Source organism: Pongo abelii, chromosome 5, assembly GCF_028885655.2.
Source record: "Pongo abelii isolate AG06213 chromosome 5, NHGRI_mPonAbe1-v2.0_pri, whole genome shotgun sequence".
In the NCBI taxonomy this organism is placed as follows: Eukaryota; Metazoa; Chordata; class Mammalia; order Primates; family Hominidae; genus Pongo; species Pongo abelii.
This window is the reverse complement of record NC_071990.2, coordinates 169,888,597-169,907,733: the sequence shown is the minus strand read 5'-3', so window position 1 is coordinate 169,907,733 and position 19,137 is coordinate 169,888,597. Positions and strand designations below refer to the sequence as shown.

At 37.3% G+C, this 19,137-nt stretch overlaps 1 protein-coding gene across 31 annotated transcripts in view; it reads right to left on the bottom strand.

Moving 5' to 3' along the window:
• AFDN (afadin, adherens junction formation factor) overlaps nucleotides 1-19,137 on the bottom strand; it is a 153,367-nt gene that overhangs the window by 47,178 nt on the left and 87,052 nt on the right. For 21 of the 31 annotated variants that reach the window (XM_054558455.2, XM_054558457.2, XM_054558456.2 and 18 more), the window contains 10 exons: nucleotides 16,175-16,293; nucleotides 12,299-12,360; nucleotides 11,972-12,177; nucleotides 9,991-10,011; nucleotides 9,100-9,245; nucleotides 8,669-8,763; nucleotides 7,978-8,243; nucleotides 6,170-6,313; nucleotides 4,460-4,658; nucleotides 462-565 (listed from right to left, as the gene is read on the bottom strand). In XM_054558455.2, the coding sequence (XP_054414430.2) occupies nucleotides 462-565; nucleotides 4,460-4,658; nucleotides 6,170-6,313; nucleotides 7,978-8,243; nucleotides 8,669-8,763; nucleotides 9,100-9,245; nucleotides 9,991-10,011; nucleotides 11,972-12,177; nucleotides 12,299-12,360; nucleotides 16,175-16,293 (1,362 nt within the window). The remainder of the gene's footprint in view (nucleotides 1-461; nucleotides 566-4,459; nucleotides 4,659-6,169; nucleotides 6,314-7,977; nucleotides 8,244-8,668; nucleotides 8,764-9,099; nucleotides 9,246-9,990; nucleotides 10,012-11,971; nucleotides 12,178-12,298; nucleotides 12,361-16,174; nucleotides 16,294-19,137) is intronic. The other 10 variants (XM_054558473.2, XM_054558475.2, XM_054558465.2 and 7 more) reach the window with 1 other exon arrangement.

Here is a 19,137-nt window from a genome sequence, read left to right as displayed (position 1 = left end):
GAATTATTCTTAACATGTATGAAGCTGGGAAATTTGGGGATTTACCACTCTTTCAAAAAGATATAAAATACCTCTAAATGGCTTGATATATATTTAAGACAAGGCAGAACTGACTATAAAAGAATGAAATATTTCTGCCAAAGAATTTTAAGAAAATATTTTAAGGTTATCATATTAATATGTTTTAAAATATGTATTAAGACTGGTATAACCATGGGTATAAGTGTTCTTTATTTTAAAAAGCACCATTGCTTACAGACAAAACTGTAATAGACATGGCTTGGGAGGAAAAAATACATATATATGAATTATAGCTTAAAAATTTTTGAATATCAGTATTTAATGGTGATTTTAAAACTCTGCTATCACACCAATCTTCAGTGTAAGAAAGAAACAAATCTGCATCACATCTTCAAGTCCTAAGGATCCATTTCACTTCATGGTACCCTCAAAATACTTGCCAGCTCTGTGTTCTCACGCAGAAGGTGACTTTCATAATCTGCACCTTCAAAATATATTGTCCAAGTACCTGGTGAACGTGTGTGAGGAATTAACCTGCAAAATCCTACGGAGGAAACGAGAAAATTCTAAGTGAAAAAGCACATCTTGTCAAGATAAGGGAAGCAAGATTAATTATCGATTGCTTAATATCCAATACAGTATTGATTTTTCTCACTCTACACCTTTAATCCCCTCTGCAAACTGAATTACCAGACATTTAAAATTATCCATTTGTTTTGGTCCAAGAGTATTTCAGCACCAAGCAGTAAAGTAAAATTGGCCTCCTACTCCTCTGTGTTCCAAAAGAACTTTTTTCTTACTCCTATAAGAAACTATCAAATAGCCTTGTCATTACTTCCTTGCAGAACTGTTTACTCCACTACACTAAGAGACCCTTAATAACATTCAGAATATCTACTTAGCAAAGGGAAAGAAAAGAGGGAAGGAGCCAGAAAACAACACGAGCATGGGGGTGTCTGCCAGCATGTCAGACTCTCAGTTCAACTACTTACATTCAAATTATTGGGTAACTTGTACAACAATTCTAGGATTCCTCCTCATTACTCTTTGTCCAAATTTACTTTTAAGTTCATACGAATTTAAATTTCTTACAAATAAAGTTCAGAATCATTTTATAATGTTCTCAAGAATATCTCTGATATTTTCATCAGGGACAAATGACATGCTTTGTAAAAAAGTAAGCCTTTCAATTCAAACTAGGTCATTCCTCATTTAGTCAAATCCTATTTTGTTTCTCAGCAATGTTTTTGACCAATTCCTATCTATCACACGGGCCCTGAACAATCCTTGGTACATTTTCTCTACTGCCATCTTCTTCCCACTATCAGCACCTAACATTCATCAAGAGCGTCCTGTGTGAGACTCTGCACAGCTTTTCACCACAGTCTCAAGTGGTCTAATGGCTTGGACTGGTGAGGAGTTTTCCCTGGCAGTAGCTGACAGTCTCACCCACTCCAGTGCTTCAACAAGGAGAAAATTCTGACCGTTATTTGTGGACAATTAGGTTATTTATGGTAGGCAAAAAAGGAGATGTCAAAAACATATTCAGTTAAAGTATACAAAGTAATTTTACTTAGTTTTTTTTTTTTTTAATTTTTTAAATCACTATTTCAATTCAGATTCATGAAAATATAACCTACAACTTGCTTCTCTTTCTCATGTTTCAGGGAATCACGAATTTATCATGATTTTGAAATCTGAACAATTATAAATTATTTTCTTATTTTTTTCAAGGGCCGCATTTCCATAACAAGCTCTGGACCATACTACAAATAGAGGTTTGGCTTTATTAGCTTAAGGAATGCATCTCAGACCAGGTATGAGTCCAGGCTGGTCGTACAATCTTTTCTCACAGAACTGTATTGTACGAAGGAAACAAAGGAATATATATTGAGGGCACAAAGTAATTCTTTAATCAGCTTGTAAAGAATTGAGTGTGAAGCATTAAAAACACTGATGTCATGAAAGAAAACACTTGATTCTTTGTAAGTCTTCTAAAGGCATCTGTGTACTAAGCTACATGTACAATGATCATCTAACACATATGAAGTAATGTGGTGATGCCTAGGCCATGGAAATATCACATATGTCCTAAAATTAATCATTTAAGAGAGCTTATGGGGAGGTCACAAAGAATACTCCATCATCAAGTCAAGAGCTCACTATTTCCAACTTGGTGAGGATCCGCCCTATGGCACATGTGACAAAACTGGCAGTTGCTTCTAAACTATAAACCATACGCAACTGCAAAATGCTAGTAGTCACCTTGCATGCTTATTTGCAAGGTATTAATTATAAAAACAACTAGTTACTGAGCACTGAACATACAGCAGGCCCATGTGAGGTGCTGAGGATCAGAGAAAGTGCAGCTGGCCAAGCCCAGGCTCTCAGGGACCACCCTCACTAAACGTGGAGGACAGACAGCAGCACGCGTTTCAAACACAATGTGACCAGTGCAAAAACAGAAGCAAGTAACTAAGAATCACTCCTGGGGGAAACATGTTAAGTGTTAGGAAGACGCTGAGGTTTTCCAGATAAAAGGACGCCTGATTAGAATTAAGAAAATAAGTAAGTGTGTAAGTTCAACAGCGGGAGTAGAGTACCGACAACGGTAACAGCACAGATATTCATAATATACAGTTCAATATTAATAACATATATAGTGTGCGTATTTCAAGGTGAAGAAGTAAGGCTGGAAGATGATGTCATGCTCAACAGTTTAAATTAATCCCACACGACAGAGGAAGAGTTCCTGGCAGGAGAGCGCCATCCGCAAACCATGGTTTTAAGATACCATGGCAATATGAACAATAGAACAGAATGAAAAAATGGAGTGAGGAGACCATCCGAGGACTAATGCTGTAAGTAACCCGTGTGTGGGGGAAGCCTTTGGGAAGGAAAGCTGGCTGTGGTTTCTGATTTGCTGAGATGCAGCACACTGGGAAGGATACTTCTAAGCAGTCCTGTGGTGGCCGAGTGCCTGCCACTTGGAAGCTGTGCTGCTGCCTCTAGGTCCACCAGTGTGTGGCATGAGGCTTCTTCCAGGGAATGGCAGAGCACGGAACTAATGCTCTGGGACTAGTTCAGGCCCACTCCATTTCTCAGACCTGCACGGAAACCCAGCCTTCCTCCTTCCCCAAGCTCGTCACAGGTGCACCTGTACCAAGACTGAAGGCTCTCCCTGCCTACTCCTGCTCCTACCCCTCCTCCTTCACACACTTTCCTAAAAGACCTCATCCCAGCCTCGTCTCACCTTGGCCTCTCTCTGCTTCTCTGAGGATGGCACTGAGCCTTGAGCACCTTTTGGAAAGGCTCAGAGGTAACTGTTTTGCAAACACATTTCATTAAAGAAGCAGCCTTTGTAAAATGATTTTTTTTAACTATCAGAAACTTTGAAGATATCTTGAAAGGTATAAAAACATATTTATTGTGGGGAGTGAAACATTCACTGAAGTTAAAAATCACACTCACCAGATTTATATACCTACGGGCATAAAACCTCTAACGTTATTACTTTTATGTGTTTAAACAAACCCCTACACTTTGGGTCTAACTTTCTACTCATCTGAGCTGTCTTCCACTTTATGAAAAAGTGGTAGACTGGGATTAAAATTTGGTCTAATACAAAACCTCATATATCAGAAATAACTGTGGTGTTTTTGATCAGTATGGATCACAAGAAAATGTAGTAAAGGTGACATAATAAAATCCAGGCAAACCTTTCAGGGCTATAAGCCCTTCACACAGAAAAGCACACAACATGCTGGAGTTTGGGTCTCGCCAGCACACAGGCGCACGCCAGCTTGGCACTGGTGGCCACAGCAGCAGCAGCAACAGCAGCACTCACACCCCCTCGCTCTGTGCTAGAGTTCTGCATGCTCCACAGGAACCCATTCAGTCCTCCCAAGAATCTCTTAGCTGGGTACTATCAACATGCCCACTTCACTGAAAAGAAACTGAGGTGCCAAAGTCACCTGCCAATGGCAGCACAGCCTGTAGGTGACAGAGGTGGGTTTAGAATGCAGGCAGTCTGCTTCCAAAGCTTGTGTTGCTCTTAACTGCTATGCTGGTATCAACAAAGTTTACAATTTAGTGCTAAAAGAATGAATCAACCTACTACGCTCATAAAATACCAAGAAGGGAGAACAATAAAAGGTCCCTTGTTATCAGCCCAGGCAGAAAATGTAACCATGACATCAAGTGGGCAGAGCAGATGCTCACTACAGGGTCACAAAACATGCCCGAGGGCTCTCTGTCTCGACACTTCTGCCCTTACATCACCATGAAATATTTCTCCAAGTCAGTGGAACACAGACTTCTCCAGACAGCATGAGGGTGCACTCCCACACAAGTGGACTACCCTATGAGATGGACAATGAATAAAATGCTCGCTTCAACCTGGGGCGTAGCTCAGACTCAGGCATGTAGACTAATTTACCTCTCTGGCACAGAGGGTCTAAAAATTCTTGTAAACCATTTGGAATGTTTCTGACAACATCACAAGAATAACCATCTTCTGGCAAAAGAAATGGCAGCTGCAGATCAGGATCCTCCTCCAACTGCACTTCCCTTCCATCGCTGCGGGCCAGCTCATCAGCAGTGTTTTCAGCCACAGCCACTACATTTTCTATAAGATCCTGTTTGGAAAACAAATGCAAAATTAAAAAGAGATGCTCCCTGCCTGGTGCATGTGACCAACAACTATTCAAAGCCTGTCTGGTCACTGCAGCACAGCTTATCCCACAGACACACAGACACAGACAGATGCAGGGTTACGGAGGGAGCACAGATTCCTGTAGCACACCCATCATCAGTTTTCTAAAGCCAGTAACTCTGGGCTGCACACATTTTATAGATGAACCAAGATTTTAATTATTAATTTTAAGTAACTTGTAGCTTTAAATAAAAAGAAATTGTTCAATCACCAGAAGTTTTTTTCTTTTCTAAACTAATCATTTTTTTCCTCGCACAATTCTTTAATTTTCAGCTGTTAATAACTATATTTGTATAGAATGTTTAATGATATAGGGAAAAGCCCACACCATGTAAAATATAAAAGACCAGAATAAAATATCTACACAGTATTTTTGCCAGTTTGGAAATATATCAATATATAGAGGTTATTTCTGAATTATGGGTTTATGGGTGATTTTTATTTAGAAACGTTTTATTGATATATTACCCACATATAGGAAAGTCCATAAATCCCAACTGTACAGATCAATAAAATGAATACACCAGCTCAACCACCAGGTTCACTTCTGTTCATGAAAGAGAACATCGTCACCTGAGTAGCCACCCCATTCCCTATCACTGTCCCCTCCTTCTCCTTCAAAAAGAATGACATGGTTTGCAGGCTTCTATCACCAGAGTGTGATTTTGACTGTTCCTAAAGTGTACACAGATGGAAGCGTATTCTATGCACTTTGCACAGGGCTGCCTTTTTTCACATTATGTCATAATGTTCATCCCAGTTGTTGTAACTGTAATTCATTCTTTCTCACATACTTCTTTATATGACTATGACATGATTTATGTATATGCTGTGCTTTAGATTTGGTGATTTCCAGTTTTTGGCTGTTTTGTGCATGTCTTGTTAGCATAAACTCAATGCTGGTCAATCCATCCATCCACATACATAGTTCTCATGACTCATATTTACGTCTACAGTATTTCTCTTTATAAATAGCTAACAGTAGTAGATACTATTTCTCACCCTCTGTTCCTCCTATTGAGAGGCAGGCATGCCAAAACTCCTGGCTCCATTCCGGATGAGAAGGGACAAGCCTCTCATTTCAGCTAGGCTGTAAGAGGGTGATCTGTGACAGAGGCACCGGCCCTCTACACTCAGTTGCGGCCATGCACACTGGAACCCAACAGTCCTGGGCAGCCTCCTAACCTCCTCTCCTCTAGTCCTTCTGATGACTTCCCAAGAACCTAATTTCCTGAATAAAATCCCTTTCTACTTAGGAGTATAGTTTCTGTTTTTTCATTGAACTCTTAACTCAGACAACAACATGAAAATGATCTTGTAAGATGAGAATAAACAAGTCAACTTATTAAATAAGATTTCCTTTTGTTTTTTCATCCAAATTTCCCCGTGCAAACATGTCCCGCACTGTGCGGTAATGTGGCAACATCCACTCACCGTTGGGATAAAAGGCTCATCAGGTGCACAGTGATAGTTCTGTAATAAGGCTTGAAGTTGTAGTGAATTTAACTTAAAGCAGGTGCTGTTTATATTTGGAATGTCATCAGGTGCATACTTATCCATGGTAAGCAAAGTCGTTGCCTATGTAAAAGAATGAAGGACATAAAATATCACACTTGTAAAGTTATTTCATAAATATTATCCTTTATGTAATATTTATAAAAATATAACTTGCTAATTTAACTCTGAAATGCAGAATGATTTCAGGAAACAGACTTCCATTTACAGTAACTATATACATTAAATAGAACTAAAAGCATTATCTTGTAAAGGGCATCTTTTTAGATGCCCTCTTAATTTTATGACATGCATGTATAATTAGATTTAATTATGTTCGTAAAGCATTTTAAAAACTCTCTTCAAAAGCTAAACATTTACTTGACCATTCAGATGACCAACTACTGGTGTTTGAATAGTTTCATTGTCCTGACTTTTCATAACCAGCTGTTTAGCCTCTATACTAAATCTCTTTTAAAAAAAAAAGGTTAAAAAATGGAGGAAAAAATTATACATAATACTAAAAAAAAAGTCCTAGGTTTTTAAGCTGTAGATGACTCACTATGTTAACTGCAAAACATCACCTCCTAGTTTTTCAGATGTAATAAATTTCCTCAGAGCTGGTTAAGCCACTGGGATATGATTTGGCTTTGTATTCTTGAGGGTTAATTATCATCCATTTTAAAATTGGTACTCATTTTTCACTGTAAAGTGTTCTGAAATACATCTTACCGATCTCAATATAAAGAACCCTTTAAGGATATTTACAGTCCACTGGTTACCACTTATGAGTTAAACTGTGTCCCCTAAAAATTTGCAGGGCTAACCCTCAGTAACTCAGAGTGTTATCTTTTTTCAAGACAGCATCTTTCCAGGGAATCATCAAGTTAAAACAAGATCAGCTGGTCCAATGTCGGCTGTCCTTATAGAAAGCAGTCTTTCGGACACAGACAGGCAAACGAGGAGAATGCCATACGAAGACAAAGGCAGGGACTGGGATGATGCATCTACAGGCCAAAGAACGCCAATTGCGTGCAAACCACCAGAAGCTAGGGGAAGGCCTGAAACAGATCCTTTCCTCAGAGCCCCCAAAAGGAATCAACCCTGCTGACATCCTGATTTCAACTTCTGGCCTCCAGGGCTGTGGAGCAATTGTTAAGCCACTCAGTTTTTGACACAGGTTCAGTATCCCTTACCTGAAATGCTTAGGACCAGAAGTGTTTCAGATTTTGGAGTTTTTCCAATTTTGGAAGATTGACATAGCTGAGATATCTTTGGGGATGGGACCCAAGTCTAAATATGACATTTGTTTCATATACACCTTATACACACAGACTGAAGGTAATTTCATACAATATTTGAAATAACTTTGTGCATGAAACAAAGTTTGTGTACATTAAATTATCAGAAAACAAACTACGTAAACAATCTGCGGTTGCTTGGTGTCACCACCATTTCTAACTCTGAATTTTTATGTATCTATAAGCAATCATTTTCTTAGATTTATTCAGGCTTAAGTACTTAACAGTAACAATTATGGCATACAATTAATACAGTGAAAAAATAATCTGTACTTTGTAATGGCAGCCCAAGTACTAACACAGCACTACTTCATTATTTGTACATATGAAAAACCCCAAAAAGAGGGTAATGAGGTTTTGCTTGCTGCATTGAAGCTCTTGCTCATCATAAAGATCAGATGCCTTTACCATAAAGCACATGAGCTGGGGAGTGGCACCAGCACTCACCTGCACGATCCTGCTCAGGTGACAGTCCGCAGCCAGTTCCAGCCCCTGCTTCTCAGCCCAGGCTTCAATATGGCCCAGCTGCTGACGGATAATTGCACCCCAGTAATGGGAGCACAGCCCTGAATCTGGGTCAGTCACCAATCTATTGAACAGCCACATATTGATAAAGTGGAAGAGCTGAGAGAAGAGCTGGATGGTCAGGGCGGCATTGACTCTGCAGCGTCGTAGCAAGGACATGGCTCCTGTGAGCGTGTGCAGCACATCATCTGCCCAGACAGGATGAGAGGACAAGAGGACCAAAATGTCATCCAGGAAGAATCCTTTGAATGTGCAGCAGATTTAGATAATGGTACCTATGGTAGTAAGTGCTGTTTAATCACTTTAAAAATATCAACTTCATTCCAAGAGGAAACACTGACATGATCTTAAACTACATATAGTTATTAACTAATTACACTTAACATCATTAATTTTGCCTTAAGAGACTTTTTAAAGAGTATGGCCAGCGTGACACACCAAAATGAGATCTGTAAACAAAACAAATAGTAGTTAAAATTTATTAAAGATTGCCAAACCCAAAAGGACATCCCATTTATCTTAAAAATATCTCCACTTACCTATGCTAAGCATTACAATGATGCTAAATGTGAAGGAAGAGGGATAGAGGGAGAGAGTCAAAAAACATCCTAACCTATTTTTGGTCTTTGCAGACTGTTCTCTTCAGGGTCATCTAGAAAGGCTGGCATGTAATTATTAAGTTCTGATTGAAGACAGTGAACCAAGTATCTGAAAATACATAGACAATTTTAGTAATCTTAGCATGACAGACAGCTATTGTCAGACATGTTATCACATGGGAAACAATCCGGACTCTTAAAAAATATTTTCCATTAAAAAAAATGTGTTTTAGGAATCTTGAAACACAGCTTACTGAATTCAGTATAACTATATTAAGTATATAACTATAGGTAGTTAATACATTTTGCAAAAATGTATGCTTCTTGATATTCATCTTCAATCAAGGTAAATATAAATCTTAAAATTAGTTTGGAAAACTGAATAAGAAAACAAATGATTTAATTATTTACAGAGTAGTGCCACCTTCAAAAATATGTTCCTTACTTAAATGCCATTTGAACCAAATGTGCTAAAACATCTTGAGCATCCAATGTGATCCGACTAAGGTCTCGGTCTTGCTTAATGAAGTTGAGAAGTTCAGATGCATTTGCCATCCAGAAGGCAAGTGCCCCTGCAATATTCTTCTGTTTCTGTAGACAGAACACATTTCCATAAGCAATAGAGAATAAACAAAAGTAATAAAAATATAAAGGAATGCTCTTGAAAAGCTGCTGAAGATAGACCAGTACCTTCCCATTTCACCAAGGTATTTACCACAGATACCAGATATTTGCAAAATAATTTGGGTGCATACATAGCAATGGGAAGTAAATAACCACTGCAACTATTTCTTAGGATTCATGTACATAGACATATGGATTCAGTTAGCTACAATTTATAGATGGAATCAGCAGAGAAATGGAGATATCAAATAATATAACACCAAATTGTAGACCGTGCATTATCTGGTAATCTGTGCAGTATACATACATGTATCCATGGTTACCCACAGCCACCCTGATACTTGTAGTCACTGGCTTGGACACCATGCAACTCAGTATCAAGTACTGATCTATCACATCCTCTCCCGACCACATGTGCAGGCCAGGCAACCTCAGATGAGATCCAAAGAATAGGAACCAAGGATAAATAATAAAGAGAAGAAACAGAACTTTTGTCATTTCATATCCACACTGAAGTGCATTAAGCAGAAATTATGAAATGCCGATAAAGGTTGCACAGTCAAAAAGGGTTTTAGTACTGCATGTCTCAGTTGCTGAATGAGTGTTATGAGCTGTTCAGTCCAGCTGTTGTATTACTGTATTTGACATGGGAGCAGCATGAGAAACTTGGCTAAGCAACACAGCTAGGATCAGCTCCCAGCAGATGTCCTACCTGGTCAACCTGGTCTACTTCCTGGAGAAAAACAGACGAGGGGAAATCAAGCAGAACGAGAGAAAGAAACTTGTAAACAATCATGATAGTTTAAAAAAATCAAAACACTAATATGAAGGTACGACATGAAGGTACGACATTTAGTTATGTTATTCCCAAAATAACATTTTCATTTATGGTTCTGAAGCATCTTTAGAATTTTATGAAGCATCTTTATGGTTCTTTCATTTATGGTTCTGAAGCATCTTTAGTTTTATGTTCTTACCGCTGGCACAATAACTAACTGAATTTTTAGAGTTTATCAATAAATATGATGTTACAATAAACACACATGAACACACTGATCTCTTTAAAAGATTTACAATGGAAGGACTTGTGAACGAACATCTTTCAATGATATGGTGTGCTTACTACTTACTTAAAGATACCTAATAAGGTGAAAGTCCATTCCCCTAGATTAATTAATAGGAATGGAAGAGACAGGAAAGACCAAGAAACAATCAAAATAAAAGCTGAGAAGATTAGAATTTAAAAGTGTATAAATAACTTATACCTATACTAAAGGGTGTAAATTCTTTGTTTTTTGAAAATAGAATTTAAATTGTTCACTACCATAGTTCTTTTCCACTACTTTAAGATTCCCCCCATTGGATACTAAACCTAAATCTGAAGTTTAAAAGACTTGTTTGATAATGGTGATTTCACTGACTAGTTCACATCAATAAGGAAAAGGCTATCAAGGGTAGTTTTATGATAGGTGTCTCACAATTTGAAACAGGCTTAGTAAGTCCAAACATGATAGAAGACAGACAATGGCTTTGAATGACAACTGAAAAGGAAATCCATGTTTGTTTATAAAATAATGATATGAAAGTAACAAAACAGTATCCAAATAAAATGACTTTCTTTTTTACCTATTTCCTAACTTGGGTAAAAGAAGCATAACCCTATCAAACTCATGCTAATCACTCAAATATAAAAGAAACATTTCTTGAAAAATTTTGGCCTTTGAAAACAATTCTGAATGAACTAAAAGATCTTAGTTTCCCTCAAATGATCCTGCCAGGAGAAAAGCAACCAATCTATCTATGTTATTAACATTATATAATTAGAGTTTTATTAAGTTGAATAACAACACTGACAAGTGATTCAGAAAAACTGAAAAAATCTGTACATTTACTGTTAAAAACTTTAAAGATTAAATCTTCAAATTATCTGTAGATGAAAAACTGCTATGAAAATTTTATCAACTGTAGATCGGGACAGAAAGTCCATAACGGAGTCAAACCATTCTACCAACAAAATACCTTTATCTTCTGAAATTTTGAAAACAGGTTTATGACGGAATTTCATTTTAAGTGAGAAGTATGTTACAATGTCCATTACACCTATACATGTGCTATCAAAAAGCCCAATTACTACCAACGTCTAGGCTCATTACACAGGAGCAAGTGACTTTTGATAACCATTTTAAAAAAAAGTCTAAGAAGGCGTTACCAGGGAATGGGGGAAAAGAAAAACACCAGGAACTACTTAAGGGGTATCACTCTGAGGTGATGGAGATGTTTTGGAACTGACAGAGGTGGTGGTTGCACAACACTGTGAATGCACTAAATGCGACTGAATTGTTCACTTCAAAAGGGTTAATATTGTATGAATTTCATCTCAACAAATTATTTACAGAAAAAATTCTACAAAAGCCCACAACAGTCTCAGCACTTTCTCACAACTATTACTACAAGTTACCTTCACTTACGCTGAAGTTTACAGGGAAAACAAAATAGAAAAAAGCTTACATTTCCTTTCAACTCTTTAAAGTTATACATTTTCCTATAATATTTATATAACGTCTATGTTAGAAAAAAATCTTTATAGAGTCAAACATGTAACCAAATGAGAAGCCTTAAAGAAGCTGAATTCACTGGCTTAGCAATTACAACCACAATCACCGGAGGAGCATGGCTGGCCGGCTGGAACGTACCTGGATGACGCCCTCCATCATGCTCACCATCTTGTTGACGACTGCAATGACTTTATGTGTGCGCTCTGTAGGGCTGATGTCAGGTCTGTACTGGTTGGACAATACATACCGGCATGCCATATATAATACATATGTAGGGGACAACTTAAAGTGGACTGTAGAGCTATTAGTATAATTTATAATGGCAGACAAAAATGAATCTTCAGCTGTGGAAAGATTTCAAAAACAAAGAAAAAAAGAAAAAAGAACAAAAACGAATGTGAAAATCAGATGGAGTAAAATGGATCAAGAAATAATTCACTGACAATGAAATCTGAAATTACTCACAACTTTCCCTGAATTCAATGCTTGCAGGTAGTATCAGTTCAGGCCCAGAAGCATCCTGCATTCTAAAAGAAGAAAGCTGACATCACTTAAAATAAGGTCACATGGCTAACAATATTACTGTCAACCTGTGTAGATTTCTGCAACTACTTTTTAAATCTATATACTAATCTTTCCAATGTAAAATAATAAAATATCCCTTGTTTTCAGATGTAGCCTAATCAAATAATGTATTGGGAGTGATCTTATCACGACTCCTCTAAGAAGGTTAGTTCCTTGAAGTATATGCCGCCGCCATGACAGCAGATCTGACGTGATTCTGGATTATTAATGAACACTTCATGTCTAGTACAGGCATCGGTCTGTCTTGCATCTGCTACAGCTATGGCTCAGGTAACACTGAAGAGAAAGTACTAAGTGACACAAAGAAAAACTAACCATGCCAAGCTTGAAACGGAGTTCTTATACTGAAAGGGAAAAGCTTCCTAAGACCTGGACGTTGTCTTTCTCTGCTGACACAGGGTTAGACAAGCTGACCACGGCAAGTCTCCTTCAGCCATTACTATCATCATTTTCCAATGCTTACAGTGATGCACGCCTTATAAAGAGATGTTCTACTCACTCACATTTCTTCTTATGGTCACATAAATTCCAGGTCCCTTCTACCATTTAGCCTGACACTACACAAATAAGGAACTGTCAAAAATTATAAATACAAAGAAACTATAATTTGGAACATTTACAAAAACTAGCATTGTGTTAATGTTTATCTATTTCCAGGTATTCAGATCAAATTAATTCAAAAGTTAGGTTCATTTCTATCTCTATAAAAATATTCTTCAAACAGTGTGTCATCACCCACTGGCAGGGCAGAAGGCTGTTTTGTGAAACTACTCTTTCAGTTGAATATACATTTGTATGTGTGTTCACCAGAGCACAATGTAAGATATAATCTTGTGTTATAACCACAGTTCAAAAGCATTTTGAAAGCCATTGCTAGGCAGACTCTTTAAAATGTGTAAGATAATAAATTACAAATCCAGTTTAGATTTCCTTATCTTTGTAGATTTATGCTTTTCTCAATGAATAATGCTCAGCTTATTCTTTCACTTAGCCATGTGATTAGAACTTCAAGCCATTTACTTATTACTCTAAGTTTGCTACCCACTGTATTTTATATACAATATTTACCAAAAACCAACGAAACACATAGTCAAGTGATTAGCTTCCTTAACATTTCAATGTCTTTATCATTTTAGTTCAACTTTAACAGAGATAACCAGGAAGAATTCTCAAAAATGTCTCTGAAAAAATAAGAAAATTTAAAATGACAGTAAGACCCAGGGAACATGTGTTTTGCCTTCCGCAAACTTAACGAAAAATGAAACTGTGGGGATATTAATGACTTAAACTGTGACGAACATCTCTACTGAGTTAAATATTGACTTAAACTGAGACTAATACTCAAATAAATCTTATTTGGTGAAATGGAAAGTCAACACAGTTATCTTGATATTGGAATGAGAAATACTCATTAGTGACTTAAACAACAGTCATTTCAGCAGCAATGTGTCTGTTAATCTTAGACAACTGGTAATGAACGGCCAGAATTAAGTGTTTGGAATTGCTGGTCCACTCATTAAATAGGTTAATATAGATAATAAAAAACTTTCCTTCAAAAATAAAAAGGAATAACTTATGATGATTACAGATTTATAATAGTTTACAGACTGGCTAACTAATTTTTTTTTCAACAGCAAACCGTTCTCTTCTCTCCATCCTCACCTTCTCCATGCACCAAAAAATGAATAAAGAGAAATGAATATATTTATACAAAATAATAAAAATATAACCAAATATTTTACTAATAATAAATATAACCCCAAATCTTCTTTTTTATCAAATTATATGTTTCAGAGTTGATTATTTAGTTTATGATCTAATGATTTAACTCAACAATTAAGGAAAAGAAAAATGCCTCTATAAACAATGTAATTTAAATGATCAATTATTTTAACACATCTCCCTTACATTCCCATATTTACAGACATCTAAAATTGCAGCTAGGCAGTTATATATCTCATAAAGTGAACCTGAGTAAACTTTACCAATTATATTTTAACAAAGCTGGTAAAAAAGGGTTTAAATTGTCAATGATAAAAGAAAAAAAAATTTAGTGACAATTAAAAGTCATCCCCTCCATTCAAAACGGTTTTTTTCCTTCACTAATATTAGCATCTTAAACACGTTTAAATTTTTCATGACTGCATCAGTTAAATTAAGTAGTGCTTATTACAACACTGCCCATGTGAAAAACAAAGAATGGAGGAGAAAGGCTCATCTGTTCTCATCATTGTAGTAATAGCAACAAAACAACATAGTTTATAATTAAAATAAAGCCTTTAATAACTCTGCAAACTAATCTTACCTTGTAAAATTAAATTATGTGTTTATGGTAAAAAATAATTTCTGACATACAATTAACTATATTACTATTTTGACACTATATTAATCACTAATTTTGCATATATTAAAAGCATTATCCTAATCAATCCACTCCCTCGTGTGAATTCATTTACTCAAATATTTATGAGCTAAGAACTATGATTCATACTTCTCAGTCACACCTTGTAAATACACAGAGGTATTCCTTACAATACCAATTTACCATTCTGAACATCCTACTCCATAATACACCACCAAAAACAAGTACAAACACAGAAAGTAAACTATTTATTTTCACATGTAATAAGATTCACATAGCCAATAAAAATCTTGCATTAGAACCAAAAATCCACAATAAAAATAAAGTTAAAGCCTGGGATTCCCTTATGAGTCTACATATGTAATAACTGGTGATGAATGATATTAAAATCCTGCAATATCCAGTGCCCTCTGCTGGAAGTTGGGAAACCGAAGAACTGTGTCTTCGTCACCTGCAACTGAACTGATAGGTGACCCTGGGCAAGTCGCCTGCCTCATCTAACTGCCTCACTGACTGGATCTTTGAAGGAAACAGAATGGCCTCTTCAAAAATCTATCTGAAAAGCCCCAAAGGGGGAATGCTGCCGGTTTCACTGCTGATAATGAGAATGCCACAGAAGTCATGCAGTCTTTCTGTATTTCTGTCTGAGTTCCCGCAGAGCTCTGGGGTAGAGGTGTTCAGCACCAAATCATGCTGCTGGTTCCACTAGTCAGTATCTGTTATTTATCCACCATGTTTAATGCAAAGATATTACTCTGCAACATTTAAATAATTCTGGAGGTCAGAAGGAAATAGGATTCTGATTAAGGTGACAGGTTAAAAATCATAAGACAAGGAAATAACAAAAGACAATTCTCTGCCCAGAAAAATCGGCAATAACAATGTCAGAAAAAAAAAAAATAATTCATCCTCCATCTATCTCCACAGGGAGACACATCACATTAGAGCACAAGACATAATGTGGCATTTATAATTCTTAAAATCTGTTTCAAAATCATTTTTGGCCTTATGTATTTTTAAACAGATGAAGATTTCTTCTAGAAATGGGTGAAATGACCAGATTTTTCTAAATATAAAAATCATCAAATATTAAAATCCTATAAAAACTCCCTTTCTCTATGTTTTTACAAAGTAGCAAATTTTAAATGGCAACATTTTAATTCAATGTCCTCTTATTTCAATTTGATAACACTGTGGCATATAAATGAGGGATATAATCATTGGTAAAGCATTTCTTTCAATTCAATAACACAGAAAGGAAATGCCCTTAAAATATTATTGCTAACATTGTAAACATGTCAGCTGAACCTTTATAAATTCAACAATCTTTATCCCAACCCTCCTTCAGGAATACTTTCAGTACTTTCACCACTGAAAAATGATGTGTTTCCTACCTGCTTTCTTGCCTGTGATAATCTGGCTGCTGCTCTACTCTGATCATCGGCTTCACCATTCCCCGCTCGGCTGTGCTAGAGGCAGACGACACTCTGTCGCTGTCCAGCCTAGTGGTGCTCTACATGGAGAGAAAGCACAGTGCGTTTAGAACCTCACACAGACTAACCAAGCTTGACACTCAGCGTTGCAAGCAGAGATCTGATATAGGGCTGCCAAGCAGGGCAGGCAAGAACACAGACCAGGAAATAACAAAGCAATGCTGGGGACACTATGTCCACGGGGAGTGCCCAAAGCACACTGGTATTAAAGCATAGGAAGACGCACAGCCACTTTCATTCTCAAAGAGCTAGGAGTTGCCTTTAAAACACAGGCATGCAAAGCTGGTACACACACACGATGATTTTTCTGAAAGTACATTAATAGTAATTCGATTTCAACAAGTTATTTTAAAATCAGGATAAGAGATAAGAAAATATGTATAACATGAAGAGGCAGGGTCTTTTTAAAGTTTATTATTTCTCGGAACAGATTTAGAAATCCTACTCCTTATAGCTCAATACCTAATGAATTCAGTACAGAAACTGGCTTCTTTCTTGCCCTTAATCAACACCGGGGAAAACACATATTATATGGTAACCCAATCGGGTATATTTAAATACTTCTAAAAAGTATACAATTCTAACCATTTGTATGGAATTTGTAGACAGACAAAAGGATGAGTTACCTACATTAAGAAAATCACCAGAAAAGAAAAAATTTTATACAATGAAATTCACTGTAGAAAAAATTTCATGTAAAATTTCTTATTACATCTTCTTACTACAGAAACTGAGCACAAGTGGTAAATAAAAAATCATGTTTCTCTTATCACCTAGCAATTATTACTGTACTGTACATATCTTTCCAGCTTTTCATATTTTCCATAAATGGGATTTACAATCTTCTTGATAAAAAAACACTTTTTCAGATGTTATAAACATCTTATAATATCACTTATTTTTATATTACAGACTTGTAATGGCTGTTTAACATTTTGTTGTCTATTCATTATACTTCATTAAACCAATGCTTTATTACATCATTTAAAATGTTCATCAGTACAGAGTAACAAGACAATTGTGCTTGTAAATATGTTTATATACACACACAATGAATCCTTCCATAAGAGTTTTTTTTTTTTTTTGAGACGGAGTCTCGCTCTGTCACCCAGGCTGGAGTGCAGTGGCACGATCTCAGCTCACTGCAAGCTCCGCCTCCCAAGTTCACGCCATTCTCCTGCCTCAGCCTCCTGAGTAGGGGGCTACAGGCGCCCACCACCACGCCTGGCTAATTTTTTGCATTTTTAATAGAGACGGGTTTTCACCATGTTATTAGCCAGGATGGTCTTGATCTCCTGACTTCATGATCCGCCCGCCTCGGCCTCCCAAAGTGTTGGGATTACAGGCATGAGCCACCACGTCCGGCCCATAAGACAGATTTATAGAAACACAATTGCTGGTCAATGGATGGCAATACTATTTACACTATTAAAAAACTGTTATAAATGACTAGTAATAGGGCAATGGATAAAGAAATTAGAGTATGTTTATATGCTTACATACTACAGAATGGTTTTCATTTGTTTTTAAGTGACTTTTAAGTACTAAAAAATGCTCACAGAGTAACAGCTGAAGCAAGCAAGAAAGCAAGAAAGGTGTGTGTGGAGACAAATATAACCAATCGTGTTAAAATGCATACATGAACATATAGACACATACCAGAGTTCAGAAAAGGACCCCTCACAACATTACTTTCAAAGGTCAACTATAAATTGTGGATGAAGGATTTTCATTTTTACTTTTTTCCTCTATTTACCAAGTCTTCTTTGTGGACTACATATTTTTTTAAGAAACGAAAATTTTTATAAAGACAGTTCTCTTCGGCTCATTCAATTATTCATGAGATGGTTCCCAAGAGTCTTCTACACAGCAGGCATTTTTTAAGCAAAGTGCAATAGAAACACAGCAATGACGTATGAAACAGGAGCCCCACTTGCAGAGTTCACATTCTACAGTTGGTCAACAAACAGAGCAAGTATTGGATGGTAATAAAGACCACATAAATAACTTACATCAGGTGCTGTGACAGTGACAGGATGCTCAGGGACAACCTCTTCAGGAATGTGGCTTTAAGCTGAAGTCTGAGACAAGAAGGGGCCAGAGTGTGACAAGCAAGGACAAAAGCACAAACACTAGCACGAGAAAGGCCTTCCAACAGGAGGGAAGAGGCAGGCATGGACACAGAATGGAAGCCGTGTGTGGCCTCAGTGAGCAACAGAAACACACTGAGAGGGAAGCAGGCTCAGGGCGTAGGCGGCTGAGCAAGTCAGGGTGAAGACTGATATATGGGTTGAGAAGCCACCAGGGGCCTCGAAAGCAGAACAGTAACTAGAATCTAATTTACATTTTTTAAATGTGAGGAGAATGATGAGCTGGTAGAATGGAAGAGGCTGCTCTTGGGGCCGTGTGGTCCTCCCGCTATGTGATGGCTGCAGCCTAAGCCAGAGAGGCAGAGGAACGAACTCCTGCACGCAGAGGCTGAGAGAAGGAAGGGACCAACGGGGAACGGGGAAGAGGTTTCTGTTGGAGCAACGCTGCAGAGGGTAGTATTGTCTTCTAAGGTGGGGAAGGATCAGGGAAAGTTTGTTAAGAAAGAAAATCTATCTTCTTTTAGCTAGGTTTAATTTGAAATATGTACAGGATATGCAAGTGGATATGTCAAGTAAACCTTTAGAGATCTGAATCGGGGCTGGGTGCCGTGGCTTACGCCTGTAATCCTAGCATTTTGGGAAGCCGAGGCAGGCAGACTACCTGAGCTCAGGAGTTCAAGACCAGCCTGGGCAACATGGAGAAACACCATCTCTACTAAAAAATACAAAAATTAGCCAGGCATGGTGGCAGGTGCCTGTAATCTCCGCTATGCA